This window comes from Calliphora vicina, chromosome 3 (assembly GCF_958450345.1).
Source record: "Calliphora vicina chromosome 3, idCalVici1.1, whole genome shotgun sequence".
In the NCBI taxonomy this organism is placed as follows: Eukaryota; Metazoa; Arthropoda; class Insecta; order Diptera; family Calliphoridae; genus Calliphora; species Calliphora vicina.
This window is the reverse complement of record NC_088782.1, coordinates 114,339,719-114,360,655: the sequence shown is the minus strand read 5'-3', so window position 1 is coordinate 114,360,655 and position 20,937 is coordinate 114,339,719. Positions and strand designations below refer to the sequence as shown.

At 33.1% G+C, this 20,937-nt stretch overlaps 1 protein-coding gene across 1 annotated transcript in view; it reads left to right on the top strand.

Moving 5' to 3' along the window:
- LOC135955691 (uncharacterized) overlaps positions 1-20,937 on the top strand; it is a 365,923-nt gene that overhangs the window by 337,640 nt on the left and 7,346 nt on the right. The window contains exons 13-14 of the mRNA XM_065506049.1: positions 8,645-8,839; positions 13,021-13,328. Of these exons, the coding sequence (XP_065362121.1) occupies positions 8,645-8,839; positions 13,021-13,328 (503 nt within the window). The remainder of the gene's footprint in view (positions 1-8,644; positions 8,840-13,020; positions 13,329-20,937) is intronic.

The following is a 20,937-nucleotide window of genomic DNA, read 5'->3' as shown; positions in this document are numbered from 1 at the left end:
AAGTCGAAAAGTGTATTTGGTGCGTAATTGAACTGAACAACACCAACCAAACGTAAACTATGTACACTCTCCAGTTGATAGTAGTCACTATCAACTGTCGAGCATCCCTCCAGCCGTTTTGGTCCTTCTATACACTGTGTGTGAGTTTGCATGTGCTTATTCAGTCGTTGTTTTTTAATGTTTTTCGAAAATTTACTGCTACCAATGGCTTTTGGGTTTAGACGTTTAACCCTAAAGGTAGACACTCATTAAAATCGATAGTATCTTTTATTGTAGGTGTTATAAACATAAAACACCTACAGAATGTTAAAGTTTGATACAAGCAAAGTTAAAAAATTTACGACAATACCTACATGTTTAAGTGGGGTTTAAGCGGGCGGATTTACACTCATGTAGTTTTTCTACAAAGTGGTAAACAAAAGTTGTCATACACTTTGTAGTTGATTTTAATTTAGAAGACAATAGAAGTTTAATTAAAACGAAAATTGTTGTTTAGTTAACAAATTTTTGGAAAGAGAATAAACTGCATGCTTAATAGAGAATGATTATGGTAAAGTTTTAATGTATCAGAAACTACTGCTGTGAGAGATTGTTTTTGACATAATAATTTTATAATTTTTGTAAAAATTGCTACATTTTCCTTAAAAGAAACAGTACTGCACAGTAGACAACTGATATTCATAGTCATTATGAATAATTAGTTTAAGTACAGTTGGAGTATCAGTCGTGGTTTTATAGAACATTCAGTTAGGGCATCATTCCTGGTTTTATAGAACCTTCAGTTAGGGCATCAATTGTGGTTTTATAGAACCTTCAGTTAGGGCATCAATCGTGGTTTTATAGAACCTTCAGTTAGGGCATCAATCGTGGTTTCATAGAACCTTCAGTTAGGGCATCAATCGTAGTTTTATAGAACCTTCAGTCAGGGCATCAATCGTGGTTTTATAGAACCTTCAGTTAGGGCATCAATCGTGGTTTTATAGAACCTTCAGTTAGGGCATCAATCGTGGTTTTATAGAACCTTCAGTTAGGGCATCAATCGTGGTTTTATAGAACCTTCAGTTAGGGCATCAATCGTGGTTTTATAGAACCTTCAGTCAGGGCATCAATCGTGGTTTTATAGAACCTTCAGTTAGGGCATCAATCGTGGTTTCATAGAACCTTCAGTTAGGGCATCAATCGTGGTTTTATAGAACCTTCAGTTAGGGCATCAATCGTGGTTTCATAGAACCTTCAGTTAGGGCATCAATCGTGGTTTTATAGAACCTTCAGTCAGGGCATCAATCGTTGTTTTATAGAACCTTCAGTTAGGGCATCAATCGTGGTTTCATAGAACCTTCAGTTAGGGCATCAATCGTGGTTTTATAAAACCTTCAGTCAGGGCATCAATCGTGGTTTTATTGAACCTTCAGTTAGGGCATCAATCGTGGTTTTATAGAACCTTCAGTTAGGGCATCAATCGTGGTTTTATAGAACCTTCAGTTAGGGCATCAATCGTGGTTTTATTGAACCTTCAGTTAGGGCATCAATCGTGGTTTTATAGAACCTTCAGTTAGGGCATCAATCGTGGTTTTATAGAACCTTCAGTTAGGCTAACAATCGTGGTTTTATGCAGCCTTCAGTTAGGCTAACAATCGTGGTTTTATAGAACCTTCAGTTAGAGCATCAATCATGGTTTTATAGAACCTTCAGTTAGGGCATCAATCGTGGTATATAGAACCTTCAGTTAGGGCATCAATCGTGGTTTTATAGAACCTTCAGTTAGGGCATTAATCGTGGTTTTACTGAACCTTCAGTTAGGGCATCAATCGTGGTTTATAGAACCTTCAGTTAGGGCATTAATCGTGGTTTTATAGAACCTTTAGTTAGGGCATCAATCGTGGTTTTATTGAACCTTCAGTTAGGGCATCAATCATGGTTTTACAGAACCTTCAGTTAGGCCATCATTCCTGGTTTTATAGAACCTTCAGTTAGGCCATCATTCCTGGTTTTATAGAACCTTCAGTTAAGGCATAAATCGTGGTTTTATAGAACCTTCAGTTGCAACATCAATCGTGGTTTTATAGAACTTTCAGTTAGGTCATCATTCGTGGTTTTATAGAACTTTCAGTTAGCGCATAATTTGTGGTTTTATAGAACCGTTAGTTAGGGCATGAATCGTGGTTTTATAAAACCTTCAGTTAGGGCATCAATAGTGGTTTTATAGAACCTTTAGTTGCAACATCAATCGTGGTTTTATAGAACTTTCAGTTAGGTCATCATTTGTGGTTTTAAAGAACTTTCAGTTAGGGCATAATTTGTGGTTTTATAGAACCTTTAGTTAGGGCATGAATCGTGGTTTTATAGAACCTTCAGTTAGGGCATCAATCGTGGTTTTATAGAACCTTCAGATAGGTTATTATTAGTAGTTTTGAAGAACCTTCACTAAGAGCATCTTTCGTAATTTTGTAGAACCTTTAGTTAGGGCATCAATCGTGGTTTTATAGAACCTTCAGTTAGGGCATCAATCGTGGTTTTATAAAACCTTCAGATAGGTTATTATTAGTAGTTTTGTAGAACCTTCACTAAGAGCATCATTCGTAATTTTGTAGAACCTTCACTTAGAGCATCATTCGTAATTTTGTAGAACCTTCACTGAGAACATCATTCGTAATTTTGTAGAACCTTCACTTAGAGCATCATTCGTAATTTTGTAGAACCTTCAGTTAGGGCATCAATCGTGGTTTTATAGAACCTTCAGATAGGTTATTATTAGTAGTTTTGTAGAACCTTCACTAAGAGCATCATTCGTAATTTTGTAGAACCTTCACTTAGAGCATCATTCGTAATTTTGTAGAACCTTCAGTTAGAGTATCATTCTTACAAATGCATGTTAATTTCTCTCCCTGACTGTAAAAACAATATTATCCCACATGAAAATGCCATAAACTTTGTTTTACGATTATTTCGTGTGAATTCTGATGTTCAACTTTTTTTTCTGCTCATTTTGTTTTTTTTTCTCGTTTTTGTTCATTTGGTCTCATGCTCTAAACTTACAAGTAATTTTTGAATGAAAAAAAAGAAGCATCATGTTAGTCCGAAAACATTGTACCGGACTACAAGAGACTCGTTGGTGTTTTGTATTTTTTTCTTTGTGAATTGTTGTTGTTGTTGTTAATTTTTTGGTATAAAATATAGTATGAATCTTTAAAGTCTTCTGCATGTACATGAAGTAAACAAACAACATTCATACATTTAAAGAACCATCGATTCATTCATTTATTCATTTATGGTCGTACATTGAATGCAGGAGTATGTATGTATTAGGATGGCCCTTTCTTAACAACATTTTCAATTTTATATGCACCCAAGGTCTGATAAACCCAATGCTAAATATTTCAATGTCAAATCCCAGCGAGAAGAAATGCTATTTCTTCACTTTGTAGGCCTTTTGAAATACCTATTTACACAATCTAAAATATGCGATACTCTTCATTCTCTCAGAAGATGTTCGAATTTTTTAGGAGAACCAAAGACCCTCTAGGTTCTCCTAAAAAATTCGTACACATTCAAAATTTCATTACAAAATATGGTCCAACAAAACTTTGTTTAAAATTCAAACATACCTGGTTTTGCAATTATTCCTATATTTTGTGTCTATATAATAAATCTACACATGTGATACTTTAAAGTCCATTGTTCCCTAATAATATTCTTTAAAGTCTTGCTTGCAGCAGTCCTTCAGTTAGGCTATTCTTTTAAGGCCGTTTAATAGGTGATTTTATGAAGACATCCTATGAGGCTTTACATGTCAGGTACATGCAGGTCTTCAACGGAAGACCTTCAAATATGCCTTCTTAAGTAGACCCTCTAACAGAAGCAAGTACGACTCGCCCTGTAATATTGAAACGACTTTTCAGTGCGGCTAGCTGTCGTTGAGTCTGAAAAATAATGCCTTTACGAAGGCCTCTTCATCTTTTTTCAAGCTGGGAGTAATGGATTTTTATAAGCTTCAATCGTAGGTCTTTGTAAACTCCAACAAGATGCAATCGTGAGGGTTTGTAAGCTTTAATCGTAGGTCTTCAATCGTAGGTTCTACACGCTTAAATCGTGGGTCTTTACACGCTTGAATCGTTGGAGTTTACAAGATCCAATCGTTGCTCTTTACAAACTTCAATTGTGGGTTTTTACAAGTGGGTCCTTTTCAAACTTCAATATTTGGTCTTTACAAGCTTAAATTGTAGGTATTTACAAGCTTCAATCGTTGCTCTTTACAAGCTTCAATCTCGGGTCTTTATAAGCTTGAATAGTAGGTCTTTAAAAGATCCAATCGTGGGTCTCTATAATCTTCAGTCTTTACAAGACTCAATCGTAGATCTCTACTAGTTTGAATCGTTGCTCTTTACAAACTTCAATCGTGGTTCTTTATAAGCTTGAATCGTAGGTTTTTACAAGCTCCAATAGTAAGTCTCTATAATCTTCAGTTATAGGCCTCCAATCCTAGGTCTTTACAAGATTCAATCATAAATCTCTACTAGTTTGAATCGTAGGTATTTACAAGCTTCAATCGTGGGTCTTTACAAACTTCAATTGTGGGTATCTACAAGCTTGAATAGTAGGTCATTACAAGCTTCAATCGTAGGTCCTTACAAGACTCAATCGTGGATCTTTACAAACTTCAATCATGGATCTTTACTAGCTTTAATCTCAGGTCTTCACAATCTTCAATCGTGGGTCTTTACAAGCTTCCATCATGGGTATTTACAAGCATCGATCGTGGGTATTTACAAGCTTGAATCGTGGGTCTTTACAAGCTTGAATCGTGGGTATTTACAAGCATCAATCATGGGTCTTTACAAGCTTCCATCATTGGTATTTACAAGCTTCAATCGTGGGTCTTTACAAGCTTCAATCGTGGGTCTTTATAAGCTTCAATCGTGAGTCTTTACAAGCTTCAATCGTGGGTCTTTACAAGCTTCAATCGTGGGTCTTTATAAGCTTCAATCGTGAGTTTTTACTAGCTTCAACCATGGGTCGTTACAAGCTTGAATCGTGGGTCAATCGTGGGCCTTTACAAGATTCCATCATGGGTCTTTACAAGCATCAATCGTGGGTCGTTACAAGAGTCAATAGTGGGTTTTTACAAGCTTCAATCGTGAGTCTTTACAAGCTTCAATCGTGGGTCTTTACAAGCTTCAATCTTAGGTCTTTATAAGCATCATTTGTGAGTCTTTACAAGCTTCAATCGTGGGTCTTTACAAGCTTCAATCTTGGGTCTTTATAAGCATCATTCGTGGGTCTTTATAAGCATCAATCGTGGGTCTTTACAAGTTTCAATCATGGGTCTTTACATTCTTTAATCGTGGGTCTTTACAAGCATCAATCGTGGGTCTTTACAAGCATCAATCGTGGGTCTTTACATGCTTCAATCCTTGGTCTTTACATTCTTTAATCGTGGGTCTTTACAAGCATAAATCGTGGGTCTTTACAAGCATCAATCCTGGGTCTTTACATTCTTTAATCGTGGGTCTTTACAAGCATCAATCGTGGGTCTTTACAAGCATCAATCCTGGGTCTTTACATGCTTCAATCGTTGGTCTTTTCATTTGAAAATTTTAAATTTTGTTTTCTAAAGGTTCCTGAAATTTTAATAAAGGTGACCCTAATGAATACGTAAGTATGAGTATGTGAATGTTTTTGGATGTTAAGTCGATAATTTACTGAACATATACAAACATCATCAACAGCAACTTACGCATGTTGTTTGTGTGTATTTAATGTGATTGTGTGTTTGTATTTTTGTATATGTTTGTACATAGATTCAATACAATTACTTATGTAAACATTCATACACATGTATGCGCTCTTTATAAACACTCTTACCGTTTGGTCTGCTTTCAAAAAAAACAGGAGAGAAATCTGAAAAGTTATTTCAGGAAGTAAAAATTGGAACAGAATATCTTTAAACAAGAACACTGAAACAATGATTTGAAGATGGATCCAATTCGAAATTAGCCATCAATTTCGAAAAATCGAAAAAATTCCACCACTTAGCCACCATATCCTATGGATCATTCTAGTGTGATCATTTCCTGTTTCCAAAATCAATTTAAAGCCTCAAGGAAATAAGATCTGTTTCCTTAGTACGGTCACAGCCCATTTTGAAGTATCATTTATTTGGTGAATCTTACATTCCTGCTTCTCTAGTTATTATAGGATCCTGAAAGTTTTTTTTAGCTTGCCCTCGTACTAATACTAGCAAATTCATACTTTTGCAAACTCATTTACTTACTCACACAGATACACTCTCCTCTCTGACTCTAACCACTTTCTTTTACTTTGTCGGGTATTTGTAGATCCTGTTTATTTGCCCCCCCCCCCTTTTTACCAGTATTAGTAGCAGTACATTTGGTTTTCTTTTTGTTGTAGTTTGTTTTTTGTTTTTCTGGCCATTTTTGGTAGAAGTGTTTATGTCAGCAATTGGAAAAATATGTACGTGCATGGCACATTTTCAATGTTTGTAAAATTTCAGTATTTTCTTCTTTTTTTTTCCTTTCGATTCATAGTTCTTTTTTTCCAACTCTGTGTTTTTAGGTCGTTAATATTTGTTTATAATTCTTTGTCGATAGGTATGTATGTATCTGTGTATAAGTAACGGTGGCTGTGTGTGTGTCTGTAAAAATGTGTAACTATAGTTGTATGTACTTTATTGTATGCGTATGTCCTAAAAGCATTTATTGTCATTTTTCGTTCATATCTGTATACATTCACTAAACAACGACATGCCCGGTACAGCCCAATGTTGTTTTAATGTTCCATGACCAGAGGCGTAATATTGTTACATTTGGGAAATTGCTAATTCAATATCTGAAATTGGTGTAGGAAGAGTCTCAAGTGTTTAATAGAAATTATTAGCACTTAAATATTAAATAATATGGTGTATGACTTAAAATGCGGGATTTTTTAAAAGATATAGCTTTTATTTTGAAACATTTGTACAATATAAATTTACTCAAAGTATTGGCCATTGTTAGCTATGAACCTTTCCCATCTTTCTCGCAACATATGGATACCGAGCCATATAAACTCCTCCTCTTTTGAGGCCATGAACAAATCAAGCCAATTTCGGATACTGTGCTCCAAAATGAAGCGTGTCCCAGAGAGAACATTCCGTATTGATCGAAACAAACTGTAGTCGGACGGGGCAAGTTATGATCCATAAGGTGGGTGAGGCAAAACTTCCTAAACACTTTTTTCTAAATAGTTTTTAACGGGTATTGCAACATGTGGCCTAGCGTTGTCATGATGGTATATTACAGTTCATGTCTGGTCGCATATTCTGGGCTTCTTTGGGATGAATCCTTGTGCTTGCAAAATGAGTTTGCAATCTCTTATTGAGTTTGACAACAATCTTCATGGAGTAATGTCTCCAATTCTTGATCTTCAAACTTATTTGACTGGCCTTAGCAATTTTTGCCTTCCAACTCACCACTTCTCAACCATATATCGCACATTGAAAACTATGAAACACATTCACCATAAGCTGAATGAGTTTGACAAAGTTTTTGATGGATCTAGACTAGGATTTTTAGGTCATAATCTTCAATACACTTAGTTCCTAAACGTTATCTTGAAAACAGGATCAGTATAATGGAAAAACCAATCATTCTGGATCCTTAAAAAAACCTCTTCATATCCTTTCGACGCCTACGAGTGATAAATCTGTCACTATAAGTTCCAATCGTAGGTTTTTTTAAGCATCAATCGTCCATCTTTATGAGCTTCAATCGTAGGCCTTTACAAGCTTCTGTCGTATGTTTTTATAGGCTTCAGTAATACGTCATTATAAGGTCTTTATAATATTAAAATGAAGGTCTTTATCAGATACAATTAGATTCCGACTTAGGGCTTTGTAATCTTCATTTATATGACTTTCAGTCGTAGGTCTTTAGAAGCTCGAATTGCAGATCTCCATTAGCTTCAAATGTAAATCTTTGTAAGCACTAATCGTAGGTCTTATCAGCTCCAATCGCAGATCTCAATAAGCTTCGATCGTAATTCATTGTAAGCGTCAATCGTATGCCTTTATAAGCTAGAATCATAAGTCTTAAGCAGCTCCAATCGTAAGTCTTTATAAACCTTAATCATAGAAATGTATGATCCTTAATCGTAAGGTTTTTTAAGCTTCAATCGCAGATCTCCACAAGCCTCAATTGTAAGCCTTTATAAGCATCAATTGTAAGTCTTTATAAGCTCCAATCGCAAATCTACATAAGCTTGGATCATAAGTCTTCATAAGCATCAATCGTGGGTCTTTATAAGCTTCGATCGTAAGTCTTTATAAACATCAATCGTGGGTCTTTATAAGATCCAATTGCCGATCTACTTAAGCTTCGGTCGTAAGTCTTTATAAGCATCAGTCGTGGGTCTTTATAACCTTCAATACTAGGTCTTTATAAGCTTTAATCACAGGCCTTTATAGCTAGGTTAAGAACCTTCAATTAATGTAATTTTTTAGTGCTTAACATATTGGATGATGATCCCATCCTGGATAGCTTTTCCGCCCTCTCCTTGCCATATTATTTCAAGATTTTCACAATTATAGTAGGGTTTTTTTCAATCTTACATTGTGAATCATTCGATAATTGATATTTTCGTTCCTTAGGATTTTAATAGAGCTGGGTTTTTGTTATCAATCCTCGTCAACCTCCGAAATTGTCATGATCTCAGCCTGGAAAACAATATTATGTTCTGGCAGACGAAAATATTTACCTAGGTTAGGTTTGGTTGCATGGGCAGCCATTCGTCAAGCAGCTCAATTGGTTCCATTTAAAACTGATCCCATTGTGATACCAGAAAGGTAAACATCAGGGTATTTATAATATATTCTTTGGATTCGTCTTAGATTCATCATTGATAGCTCATCTAAACACGACAGGAATGGGATTCCGAGCAATCTAATATTTCATTCTTACAATGTAAAGCATTCGATATTTGATATTTTCCTTTCTTAGGGTTTTAGTAAAGCTGGATTTTTATTATCAATCCTCTTCAACCACTGCAATCGCCAATTTCTCAGCCTGAAAAACTATATTATGTTCTGGTAGATGAAAGTATTTATGTTCCATGGACAGCCACTTGTCAAACAGCTGATATAGGTCCATTCAAAACTGATCCCATTGTGATATCCAAAAGAGGTTGTCTCCGAGGTGAACCAACCAGATTATCTGATAAAGGAGTGGATTCGTCTAAGATTCATCACCAGATTTCTCTCAAATTTGTCAGAGCCGGTCATTGAGAGAATAGGTGGGACACAGTCTCCTCCTCTTCTTCAATATGACAGCTTCTAGTATGTGTCTCAATTATGCATATTTGTTTACTACGGAATTCCACAAGTAGATTCGTCCTGCTGGCATTATATACGGACCAAGTTGACCTCGTTACAGCATAGGATGGTTCATTGGTATACCTGTTTTGTGCAGTCTCATATATGTAGTCTCTGCTGTACAAACATCTTGCGTTTAACATTGGAAATACCAGAAAAGGGATCGATCACCTCCTCATCCATCATCGCACCCCTTTTTGCCAATACATCTACTATACAATTACCCTGATTTCGTCTTGTCCAGGGACCCATATAAGCATTATCCTATAATGTTTCGCTATCTCATTTAGCAATATCCATAATTTCTCGATTAATCTAGTTACCGTGAAGATACCCGCTATTTCGTTAACGGCAGCCTTAATATTAGTATATATACATACATATATCACCAGATATTCGATAATACCTCAGCCAATTTATGTTTAAATGCAGTTGTTTTTTGCGCCTGAAGATCAGAACAGAAGTTAGGTAGCCTAATGTAGGATTTTGTCCCAAAGTTCTCAATAAGGAAACCCCATTCGATCCTATTACCCATAGAGAGAGCCGTAAGGGGGGAAGAGTCCGTGCTGCCATGTATCCCTATTCGGGATTATAATATGGAAATGCATAGCAAAAAAGGTTTTGGCCATATTAATTCAGTATCTTAGAGTGAACAAGTAAGAGTGCTATATTCGGCTATGCCGAATCTTATATACCCTTCACCAAGTTGTACTTCCAAAATTTAAATATTTTTAGGTAAACAAAATTAAATTTTTTTTCCAGTTGTTTTTTTAATTTTTTGGAAAAAATTTTTTTTTTTTAAATTTTAAAATTTTTTTTTGTATTTTAAATTTTTTTTTTTTGTGAAAAAAAAAAATCGGGTTAAAAATTGTCCAACTTACTATGGTCTTATATACGTCGTTGCAAATGTCTTTGAAATATCTGTCATTAGATATCCATATTGTCTATATTAATGTTTTAGTAATCCAGATATAGGTCAGAAATAGGTCAAAAATCGAGGTTGTCTTGGTTTTTTCTTCATATCTCAGGCATTTGTGAACCGATTTTGCTAATTTTAAATAGCAAAATTCTCGAAAGCATGCCTGACAGAATTACACAGTACAACACATGATTTTGGGACTCAATTCTGACAATTGCACGTGAAAGTAGCCCCAAAAATAAGAACTTCTGCATCATTAGTTTTGTCAAGTTGGCTGCCGTAATAATTTAATGACCATACGAATTTTTTTTCCTCAAGGTGGATTTTTATCACTTTTTCTATATTTTAGCACGGTTATATCTCGTATACCGTACGGAATATCTCTTTTGTGGCTGAAGCAAAGTTGTAGATATTGAATAGTAGAAAAAAAGTACGGAACATACCTACCCGAAAAAGGAGCACCCAGTGCCTTAAAAACCGCAAAAATGCCCATTTTTAAATTTTGTTAACCAATTTTTCACCTTTTTTGCTCAATAACTGGATTACAAATACAATTATGGACCGATCACCATGAAATTAGGTCGTGTGATTTGTGTCTCTATGAAAGTTATTTATCATGAATTTTGTATGTATACCATCATTTTTATAAGATTTATTCACTTTAAAGTGATTTTCGGAAGCGGGTCTTATATGGGAGCTATGACTAATTATGAACCGATCATAAAAAAATTTGGTACATATAATTTGTTCGGCCCAAAGACGAAGCCTGTTGAAATTGGCTGAAATCGGTTCATTATTTCTCCTAGTCCCCATACAAATGCCCTCCCGAAATTGGACTTTATCGGTCATAAATGTTTAAGTTATATATGTATCTACACAAATTTCGCTCAAAATAAGTTTTATATATATAAAATTCATGTCAAAAAATTTTATTATGATCGGTCCATAATTATTCATAGCTCCCATATAAGACCCGCTTCCGAAAATCACTTTAAAGTGAATAAATCTTATAAAAATGATGGTATACATACAAAATTCATGATAAATAACTTTCATAGAGACACAAATCACACGACCTCATTTCATGGTGATCGGTCCATAATTGTATTTGTAATCCAGTTATTGAGCAAAAAAGGTGAAAAATTGGTTAACAAAATTTAAAAATGGGCATTTTTGCGGTTTTTAAGGCACTGGGTGCTCCTTTTTCGGGTAGGTATGTTCCGTACTTTTTTTCTACTATTCAATATCTACAACTTTGCTTCAGCCACAAAAGAGATATTCCGTACGGTATACGAGATATAACCGTGCTAAAATATAGAAAAAGTGATAAAAATCCACCTTGAGGAAAAAAAATTCGTATGGTCATTAAATTATTACGGCAGCCAACTTGACAAAACTAATGATGCAGAAGTTCTTATCCTTGGGGCTACTTTCACGTGCAATTGTCAGAATTGAGTCCCAAAGCAATGAACTGAAAAATGTTGTACTGTGTTATTGAAGATTTGGATCCCGAAGATATCTGGGGTCTTCAGAAAATTGATTTCAACAGACAGACAGACAGACGGACATGGCATAATCGACTCCGCTATCTATAAGGATCCAGAATATATATACTTTAAAATGAAAAATGCAGAAATTACAAACGGAATGACAAACTTATGTATAAAAAAAGGTCCAGAACACGAACAGCCTACACTCAGTCTCACAGCAGAATTGAGAGCCATTTGTATCACCAATAAATTAACTGGTATCCGGTTTAAAATAGAATCACATTCCGATTTGATAACCAATTTTCTCTCTATTTCATCTCTATTTAGATAAATTTATTGGTTATTCCTTACTCTCGTTACTTCATTCCATTCATATCCACCATTTTTGTCGCTAAGTACATGAACAAATTTGAATTACTAGGATATAAGGACAATCATTTTGCAAGAATTGCTTAAATGATTTGCAATAATTTATTTGAAATTTCTAACTTTAACTTTATCAATTGTTTAAAATCTGTTCCAGAACATCTTCTCTTATTTTGGAATAGGAAGTTATGAGAACTGTTTCGAACTGGCTTTGACACCTACTAAACTTTGGAATATTTCAATCTCTTTAAATTTCTGGAATTTATATCGACTACATTCATCAAGCAACAATAACAATTTCCTTTAAATGTTAAGTCCCCTTATTACTCTACTAATGGTATATCCCATTTATGTCTACAACTCTGTTAAAGAAATTTAATGCTCTTTGTTTTTCTTCCTTGACTTGTTTAACAATTTAAATCTTACATAACCATAAACATGCATGATCCGGCACGTTTTTAAATCTATAACATTTTGAAATGAAATTTTGATTTTTAATTTTAATTTTGCAACAAGCAGCAATAAACAAGAAAAGAAAAATTTAACAAAAATAAACTATAAAAAAGGACAACACAAGTCCAGCCATCTGTTACCCAAAATGAAAGTGTATTAAATTTGTGTAAGCAATGGCATTTGTCTATAATGAACTTCACATACAATCTTCTAGCAAAGTGAAAGGACACATTTAGGTTTATTTCAATAGCAATAGTTACCTTTTTATACAAAAGAAAGGAAATTTTTGCATACAATATTTTGCAAATATGAAAATTGTAATTATTACTAATAATAACTGACAATAACTTACGCAAGAAATTGTTAAAGCCTTAAAATCCATAAAATAAAAACCATTTCAATTATTTCCATCTCTTCTTTTCTTCCAGACCGGTCAGCTTAGTTTTGGAGCCCATACTTAAGGAACCCGGTGACATTGCCTTTACCTGGCTGGAAATACACCGCACTAAAAACGCTCTACTGCAACAATTTGATTTACAAACTAATGCCAGTACGACGGGAACTGGTGGCTCAGGATCGGCTGCTGGTGGTACTGGCGGCAGCGGCATTATAACAACAACTGGTACTAGTGGCAACGATACGCTAAGTGATTTTGGATTCTATCCAAAAGAGTCAGATTGTGAATATAAATGTCCTGAAATTGATGCCTGCATAGCAGCCATATTGTGGTGTGACGGTGAGTAGTCTATATGTACTAGGAACATTTTAGTTTTGTGCTAAAGTTAGTTAGAGTGAGAGTGGAAAAAAAGTTATGTAGTAATTTGTGTTGCTCCATTTTGCCAGAGTGATGCTAGAAGTGTATTGTGTGTATGATATTTTGGAAATGATTAAACCATTAAGGGGCTAAGTGTAAAAAATTAAAATTTTGCAGAAAGTAAAGGAATAAGAGCTTTAATAAAATAGATTACTTTACTACACTGCAGAAATGAATATGTTTGCAAGGCCTTTGTACAATAAATAACTCTACTACAGTGTAGAGTAGAGATAACTCTACTACAGTATGGAGTAGAGATACTATACTGTAGTGTAAATTAATGATAATCCAACTCCAGGTAGAGTAGATACAACTTTACACTAGTGTAGAGTAGTGATTATTCTACCCTGGTGTAGAGTAGACATTACTTTACTCCAGTGTAGAATTGAGATTACTCTACACTATTATAGAGTAGAGAATAATCTACTCTAATGTAGAGTATAAATTACTCTACTCTAGTGTAGATTGTAGACTATTCTACTCTAATGTAGATTATAGATTACTTTACTCTATTGTAGAGTAGAGTTTATTCTACTCAAGTGTTGATTAAAGATTACTCAACTACAGTGTAGAGTACATAATGCTCTACTCCAGTGTAAATTAGAGATTACTTTACTCTAATATAGAGTAGAGACTATTCTAATCTAGAGTAGAGTAGAGTAATCTCCAGTGTAGAGTAGGTAATGCTCTACTCTATAATGTAGAGTAGAGTAATCTCCAGTGTAGAGTAAAGAATGCTCTACTCCAGTGTAGAGTAGAGATTACTCTACTCCAGTATTGAGTAGAGATAATTCTAATCTAGTGCTGAGTAGAGATAAATCTACTCTAATGTAGTGTAGAGATTATTCTAATCTAGAGCAGAGTAATCCCTAGTATTGAGTAGAAAATACTATATTATAGTGTAGAATAGAGGTTTCTCTACTTTAGTGTAGAGTAGAGATTACTCTACTCAACGGTTTATTTTAACATTGCCTGCTATACTTCATGTTATGTTAGATGTTATAATAGGCAACGAATTCATAATTAGCGACAAAAGTGTTGTTCAAAACTTTCAGCAGATTTGTCACTTATCGAACTATTATTTCTCTAAACGCAATACTTACTTTCTGACTACTATTCAATGAGATTCTATAATCTCATGTTGGTCTATTAAACCTTGTCCGTGCAACTACAAGTTATTAACCACAGTACTAATTTTTGAGACTAAAATATGCAACTATCGATTGATTGATGGGTATGCCTTTCTTAGTATGGAATGCTGAAACCAGGAAAAAACTCAGCAAGATGACGGTGTAGTGGATAACGATTATAATGATTACAGCTTACAATGGCATACGATTGAATATTATAAAGATTTAGAATTGAACCTTATAAAGGCATACGATTGAAGCTTATAACGACCTAATATTGAGCCTCATAAACCCATGTAATGGAAGATTATGAAGACTAAGATTGAAACTTATAAAGATCCTTGATTGAAGCTAATAAATATCAACGTTAGAAGCCTATAGTTACCCAAGATTGAGGCTAATAAAAAGCTTATAAAAATCTACATAATATTGAGCCTTATAAAGGCATGTGCTGGAAGATTATTAAGACCTAAGATTGAATCTTATAAAGATCCTTGATTGAAAGACCCTTGAAAAATTGTAAAAATTAAACATGAACATATTTAGGGGGCTACAAATTTGTTTATTAAATTAGTTAAAATATTGTTTACAAAAAAACTTCATTTGTACTTTATTTATTTTTTTTACTTAATTTTCGAGATTAACAGCCATTTTTAAGGGTATTTTCTTATAAACGCACTTTAATTTATGTGCCACTGTAGCATTTAATAATGTGTGGATGATCCTTTGTTATGGATTGTTTCAAAAATACGGTCTGGCTTTGATTCCACTAATTTTTTAAGCAGATTGGAATCAATTTCCTCCCAGACTTGTTTAATTCTTAGTTTCAGCTCTGTCACAGTCATTATGCTTTCATTCTGGGCATTATTTGCATAAACTTTTACATAAACCGAACTACAAGCCGGTCAGTCCAACAGAGAAATGCTATGTTCATTAAACCAAGATTTCGATTGCTTAGAAACATGGATTGCAGCATTATCTTGTTGGAATATGCAATCTTCATCCATTTTTTTTTTTCATCCATAAATAAGAGAAGAGCATCTTCCAACAGTTCGTTATAAATCGCACTATTCATTTTTGTCGAAACAAAACATATTTTCAACTTGCCAACTGCAGAAAACGCTACCACCGAAATTACGTTTTGACATCCCAACATCGTTTGATCTCAAATCGTGCCAATAGAATGAGTATGAGTCAGGACCGTCTAAATAAAATTTTGTTTCGTCAGAGAAAATTACTTTTTTGCACTCATCTGTCCATTTCATATAGTTTCTAGCGAATTTTAGACGATTTTCTTTATGAAGCTTTCTTAGCATTGGTTTACATTTCGGCTTTTTCCATTTTATGTTTTCATCGTTTCGTAAAATGTGTGCAACGTGTTTGGAAGTCACTGGAAGATTCAATTTATTCTTTATTTGTGTGGAATTCAATTTGTTGCGGGTTGCTTCTTGTTTCATTAGATTAAGTTGTCTTCTTGTTAGTTTTGTATTTCCCTTTGTAGGTTTGCGAACTCCATAATTTTGAACATTCTTCAAGAAATTTCGTACCACACTTTCCGAACGATCGATTTTATGTCCAATTTCTCTATTGGAACATCCTTGGTCGTGAATAATTTTAATTTGAATCTTTTCTTGATCGGACAAAACAGTTCCCTTGGGCATCTTTAAAAGTGATGAAATTTATTGATTCAAATAGAAAAAGTTGCAGTAAATTGAGATGTTACTATTAGAAACGTACCTTTGGTTGAAAAAAACTAAAATTGATAATATTTTATTTTTGGTAACTTTTTTAAAAATAAATTTCACGTCTGCGTTTATACGAATCTTCCACTTAAAATAGCACCAAGAACATTTGATCGCATAATTAAGGCAAACAACAAGAATAAGAAACAAAACTTGTTTACTTTCAAAAAGTACCTTTAAGTTGTCTCTCATTAAAAAAGTTAAATTAAGCTTTTGGGTGAGAACAACAAAGATATAACAAAAAATACAGAAAAAATTAAGTGCGTTTATAGGAATATTCACCAGTGTATAAAGACCTGTCATTGAAGCTTATAAATACCCCGGATTGAAGCTTGTAAAGACCTACAATTGAAGTTTGTAAAGACCTACGATTGAAGCTTATAAAGATCCTTGATTGAAGCTAATAAATACCTACGATTAAAACTTATAAATACCTGTGGTTGAAGCATATAAATACATCCGTTTGTAATTTGTAAAGACCTAAAATTGAAACTTCTGAAGTCCTACGGTTAAAGCTTTTACATACCTCCTATTGAGACCTACTATTGAAGCTCATGAATACCTACGATTGAAGATTATAAAAATCATTTATTGAAGCTAATAAATACCTACGATTGAAGTTTATGAAGACCTGTAGTTGAAGCTTATAAATATCCTTCACTAATGCTAAAAAGTACTTCCGATTGAAACTTATAAATGCCTCCGATTGAAACTTATAAAGATCCTTGATTGAAGCTAATAAGTATCTACGATTGAAACTAATAAATACCTCCGATTGAAGCTTATAAAAACCTATGATTGATGTTTGTAAAGTTCTACGATTGAAGCTTATAAATATCTCCGATTGAAACTTATAAAGTCCTACTATTGAAGCTCATGAAGAGCAATGATTGAAGTGTATAAAGATCTGCAATTGAAGCTTGCAAATACTTACGATTGAAGCTCATGAAGACCTACGATTAAAGTTTATAAAGATCCACGAATGAAGCTTGCAAATACCACCGATTGAAGATTATAAAGACCTACGATTGAAGGTAATAAATACTTACGATTACAGTGTATAAAGATCTGTAATTAAGGCTTATAAATATCTATATTGTTACGAAATTGTACTTGAATTCAAATATAAAGATTTTAAGGGCTGATTTAAAAGTATCATAATGCTTTCAAATAAATAGCAAACTGTAACATATCTGTGGGCATTATTAAATAAAAGCTTTCAGTTGATTTGATCGTAAGTTGGCAACGCTGTATTCGAATTCGAATATTCAGTTAAAGAACATTGTAGAAAGTACACCACAGATGGTGTATGTATTAGTAAGATCTAGAATATTCGAATTTTGCAGTAGTGAGTGAGTTTATCAGAGACGCTATTTGAATAAACATCAACTGAGTGCCTTAAAGTGTGCTGTATTTTTCAAGTGAATTCGTATACATTATAAAGTGTCTGTATTTCTGAGAATTTATAAACGTGTATAAAAAAAAAACATTGAGTGAATATTTAATTCTGTTGTACATTTTAAATAAATAAAGAGTTGTTACAATTTTCAAACTACTAAACGGCTTTTATTTGCAATCAAAAATATCCGGTTTATTTAAAGGAAATAAACCAAACGTTTTAAAAAGGTTAAAATGTAACAATATATAAAAATGGATGTGTGTATGTATGTATGTACCGAATAAACTCAAAAACGGCAGGACCGATTTTGATGAAATTTTCAGAGTATCTTCAGAATAGCCTAGCGGGTAACACTGTAAAGTCAGATTTTTAATTTTCAGTCTATGGGCGGAGGGGTGTGGCAAAATCAATTTTTTACATTATACCGCTAATGCTTTTTATACCCTTCAGCTTCGTGAGAAGGGTATATATAAGTTTGTCATTCCGTTTGTAATTTCCACAATATAATTTTCCCACCGTATGAAGTTTATATATCCAGATCCTTATAGATAGCGGAGTCGATTAAGCCATGTCCGTCTATCCGTCTGTCTGTTGAAATCAATTTTATGAAGACCCCAGATATCTTCGTGATCCAAATCTTCAATAATTCTGTCAGACATGCTTTCGAGAAGTTTCCTATTTAAAATCAGCAAAATCGATCCACAAATGGCTGAGATATGAGGAAAAAACCAGGACAACCTCGATTTTTGACATATATCTGGATTACTAGGTCATTAATATAGACCTATAATGGGTTAAAATAGGAAAAAAAATTTTTAAATTTAAACAAATTTTCACCAAAAAAAATTAAAAAACCAAAAATTTTTTTTAAAATTTAAAAAACCAAAAAAAAAAATTTAAAAAAAAAAATAGAAAAACCCAAAAAAAAATTTTTAAAATTTAAAAAAAAAATTTAAAAAACAATTCGAAAAAAAAAAATTCCAAAAAATTAAAAAAATATTTTGGAAAAAAAATAAATTTTGTTTATCTAAAAATATTTAAAATTTGTATTTTAAAGTACAATTTGGTGAAGGGTATATAAGATTCGTCACAGCCGAATATAGCTCTCTTACTTGTTTAAATTTTAAATGTATATTTAAATGTCCCGTTGTGCCCTTAATGGGTTAAACCAAGCACTGCATATATTACAATGTAAACCTGATGTAAGTTGAAGTTGATTTGTTTTATATTCCTCATGTTTTGCCATTCTTTTCGTTTCGTTTTCCTATTTTTTTTTTTGGCTGCTTTTTTCCAATGGAACCAGTAGTAAAAAAAAATTATTGTATGTTTTTGTACTCAACAACTCCTGTCGTAATCGTGGTATTTGTTCTCGTGGCGGCTGCTGATACTGCTGCTCCGTTTGCTGTTGTTTGTGTTATTTTTGGAGAAAATTTAGGTTAAATCAACTTGTATTCGTAATGGAGCATTGTACGTGCTTCTTAGTTGGAAAATTTACGAGGCGTTTAATAATTTATACATCTTGCTGTTAGATTTTTTTTTGCAACTTCCTGGTAGATTTTTTTTCGAGTTTTCTCACAATTGTTTCACCTTTGTGGAGGTTATTTTTTTTTTGATTTTATTGCTTCAAACATTAAATGTATACGAATTTGGTGGAAATTCAGTTTTAAATATTGAGTTTTGGAATACGAAACGTTTTTCTAGGTATTACTTTTGTTTAACAAAAAAAGGAATAGAAAAAAATGTTAAAACTTTTTTTCCAATTAAGAAGGCAAAGTAAAGCTATGGTTTTTTATTTACTCAGGAGTTTGTTTATGATATTTTTTTTTTTAATTTTTTTTTTGGAGAATTTTATTTACATATTATGTTGTTTATTTGTTTTTCTTTTTGTTTTATTTATTTATATTAATATGAACTGTATGTGACCCAATTGTTTTTGGTTACAAAAATTTTGTGTCCTTTGTATAACTTGGGGTTTTAAACATGTTTGTGCATGAATATAGATTTCAAAAGTTAATAAAACAAAAGCTGTTTTAAGGGGTCTATATGCTGGTAGCAAAATTTTTTGGGAAATAAATAATAAGTTTTCCAAATTTCTCTTTCCAAAAAGAAGATTTTTCTCAATTTTTCCATAATTGTCTGGTTTCTAATTTGGAGTTTTCATTATCTTCCTACCTGGAAAATATGGATAATTTTCCGTATTTAAATAATTCATTAGCTTGTGGTTCTCCTCCCTCAATTTGCTCAATTTGTCCACATTTAATAGAATCTAATACTTTACAATAATTTCCCTTTATCTTATTACTCCTTCCTTTCAACATTTAACTGCCACTCTCAGAACTTTCTTTTTTTATGATTTTCCTAACAAAACCACCTAAATGCTTTAACAACAAGATGAGACCATAAAAGTTGTTTCTACACTAAAGATACCGGACATAAAACTAATACGACCCATATCAAAACACAACTAAATTGTCAGAAAAGACAAAAAATGCAGAACTTAAAAGCTGTTATAAAAACAGCAATATACTTTTATCCTTTTAAACATGTTTCTTATGCCACAATAAAAACTACCATTCAGCTATCTAAAGAATCTCTTTAAACAAAGCAAAACAAACTCATTCGTTCTTGCTTTAGTTCATTCATTTAGTCATTCCCAACTTAAATCGTTTGAGTGCAATGCATCATTTATTTGTTTCCCATAATATTTTTTCTATCATTTATTCGTTTTGTCGGTGTGTCCTTGTTGCAGCAGTTTCCCAGAAAAAATACAATTTGCGACGTGGTTCTGTGGTTGCCACCACAATAAAAATAAAAGCAAGCTACAAAAAAAAAACTAACTATTGCAGAATATGGAAAACAATATTGTTTTGTGTGTTTTTATTTCTTTTAAATATGCAGAACAATATAGCATATCAGCAATAACATACATACATTTAAACTTTTGCTAGAGATATTTAGATGAAAAGTAATCGATTAAAAAAAGGATCTACTTTTATTAAAATATCATCAGATCATTTTATTTTTAATTTTTGTAGAATACTGTTGAGTAGTTATAATATTGAAGCATTTGCATTGCAGCATTTTACAAACTTTAGTATGATTTAGCATGCGACATATTTTCCCGTCAAGTTTGTAATAAGGATTGATTAAAGTAATTTCAACAAACGCCTGGTTGTTCTGATCCATCATAATACATAGTGTTACATATATGCATTTCCATCTTAAATCTTAAAATTTGTTGAAATTAGGAGTGTCCAAAA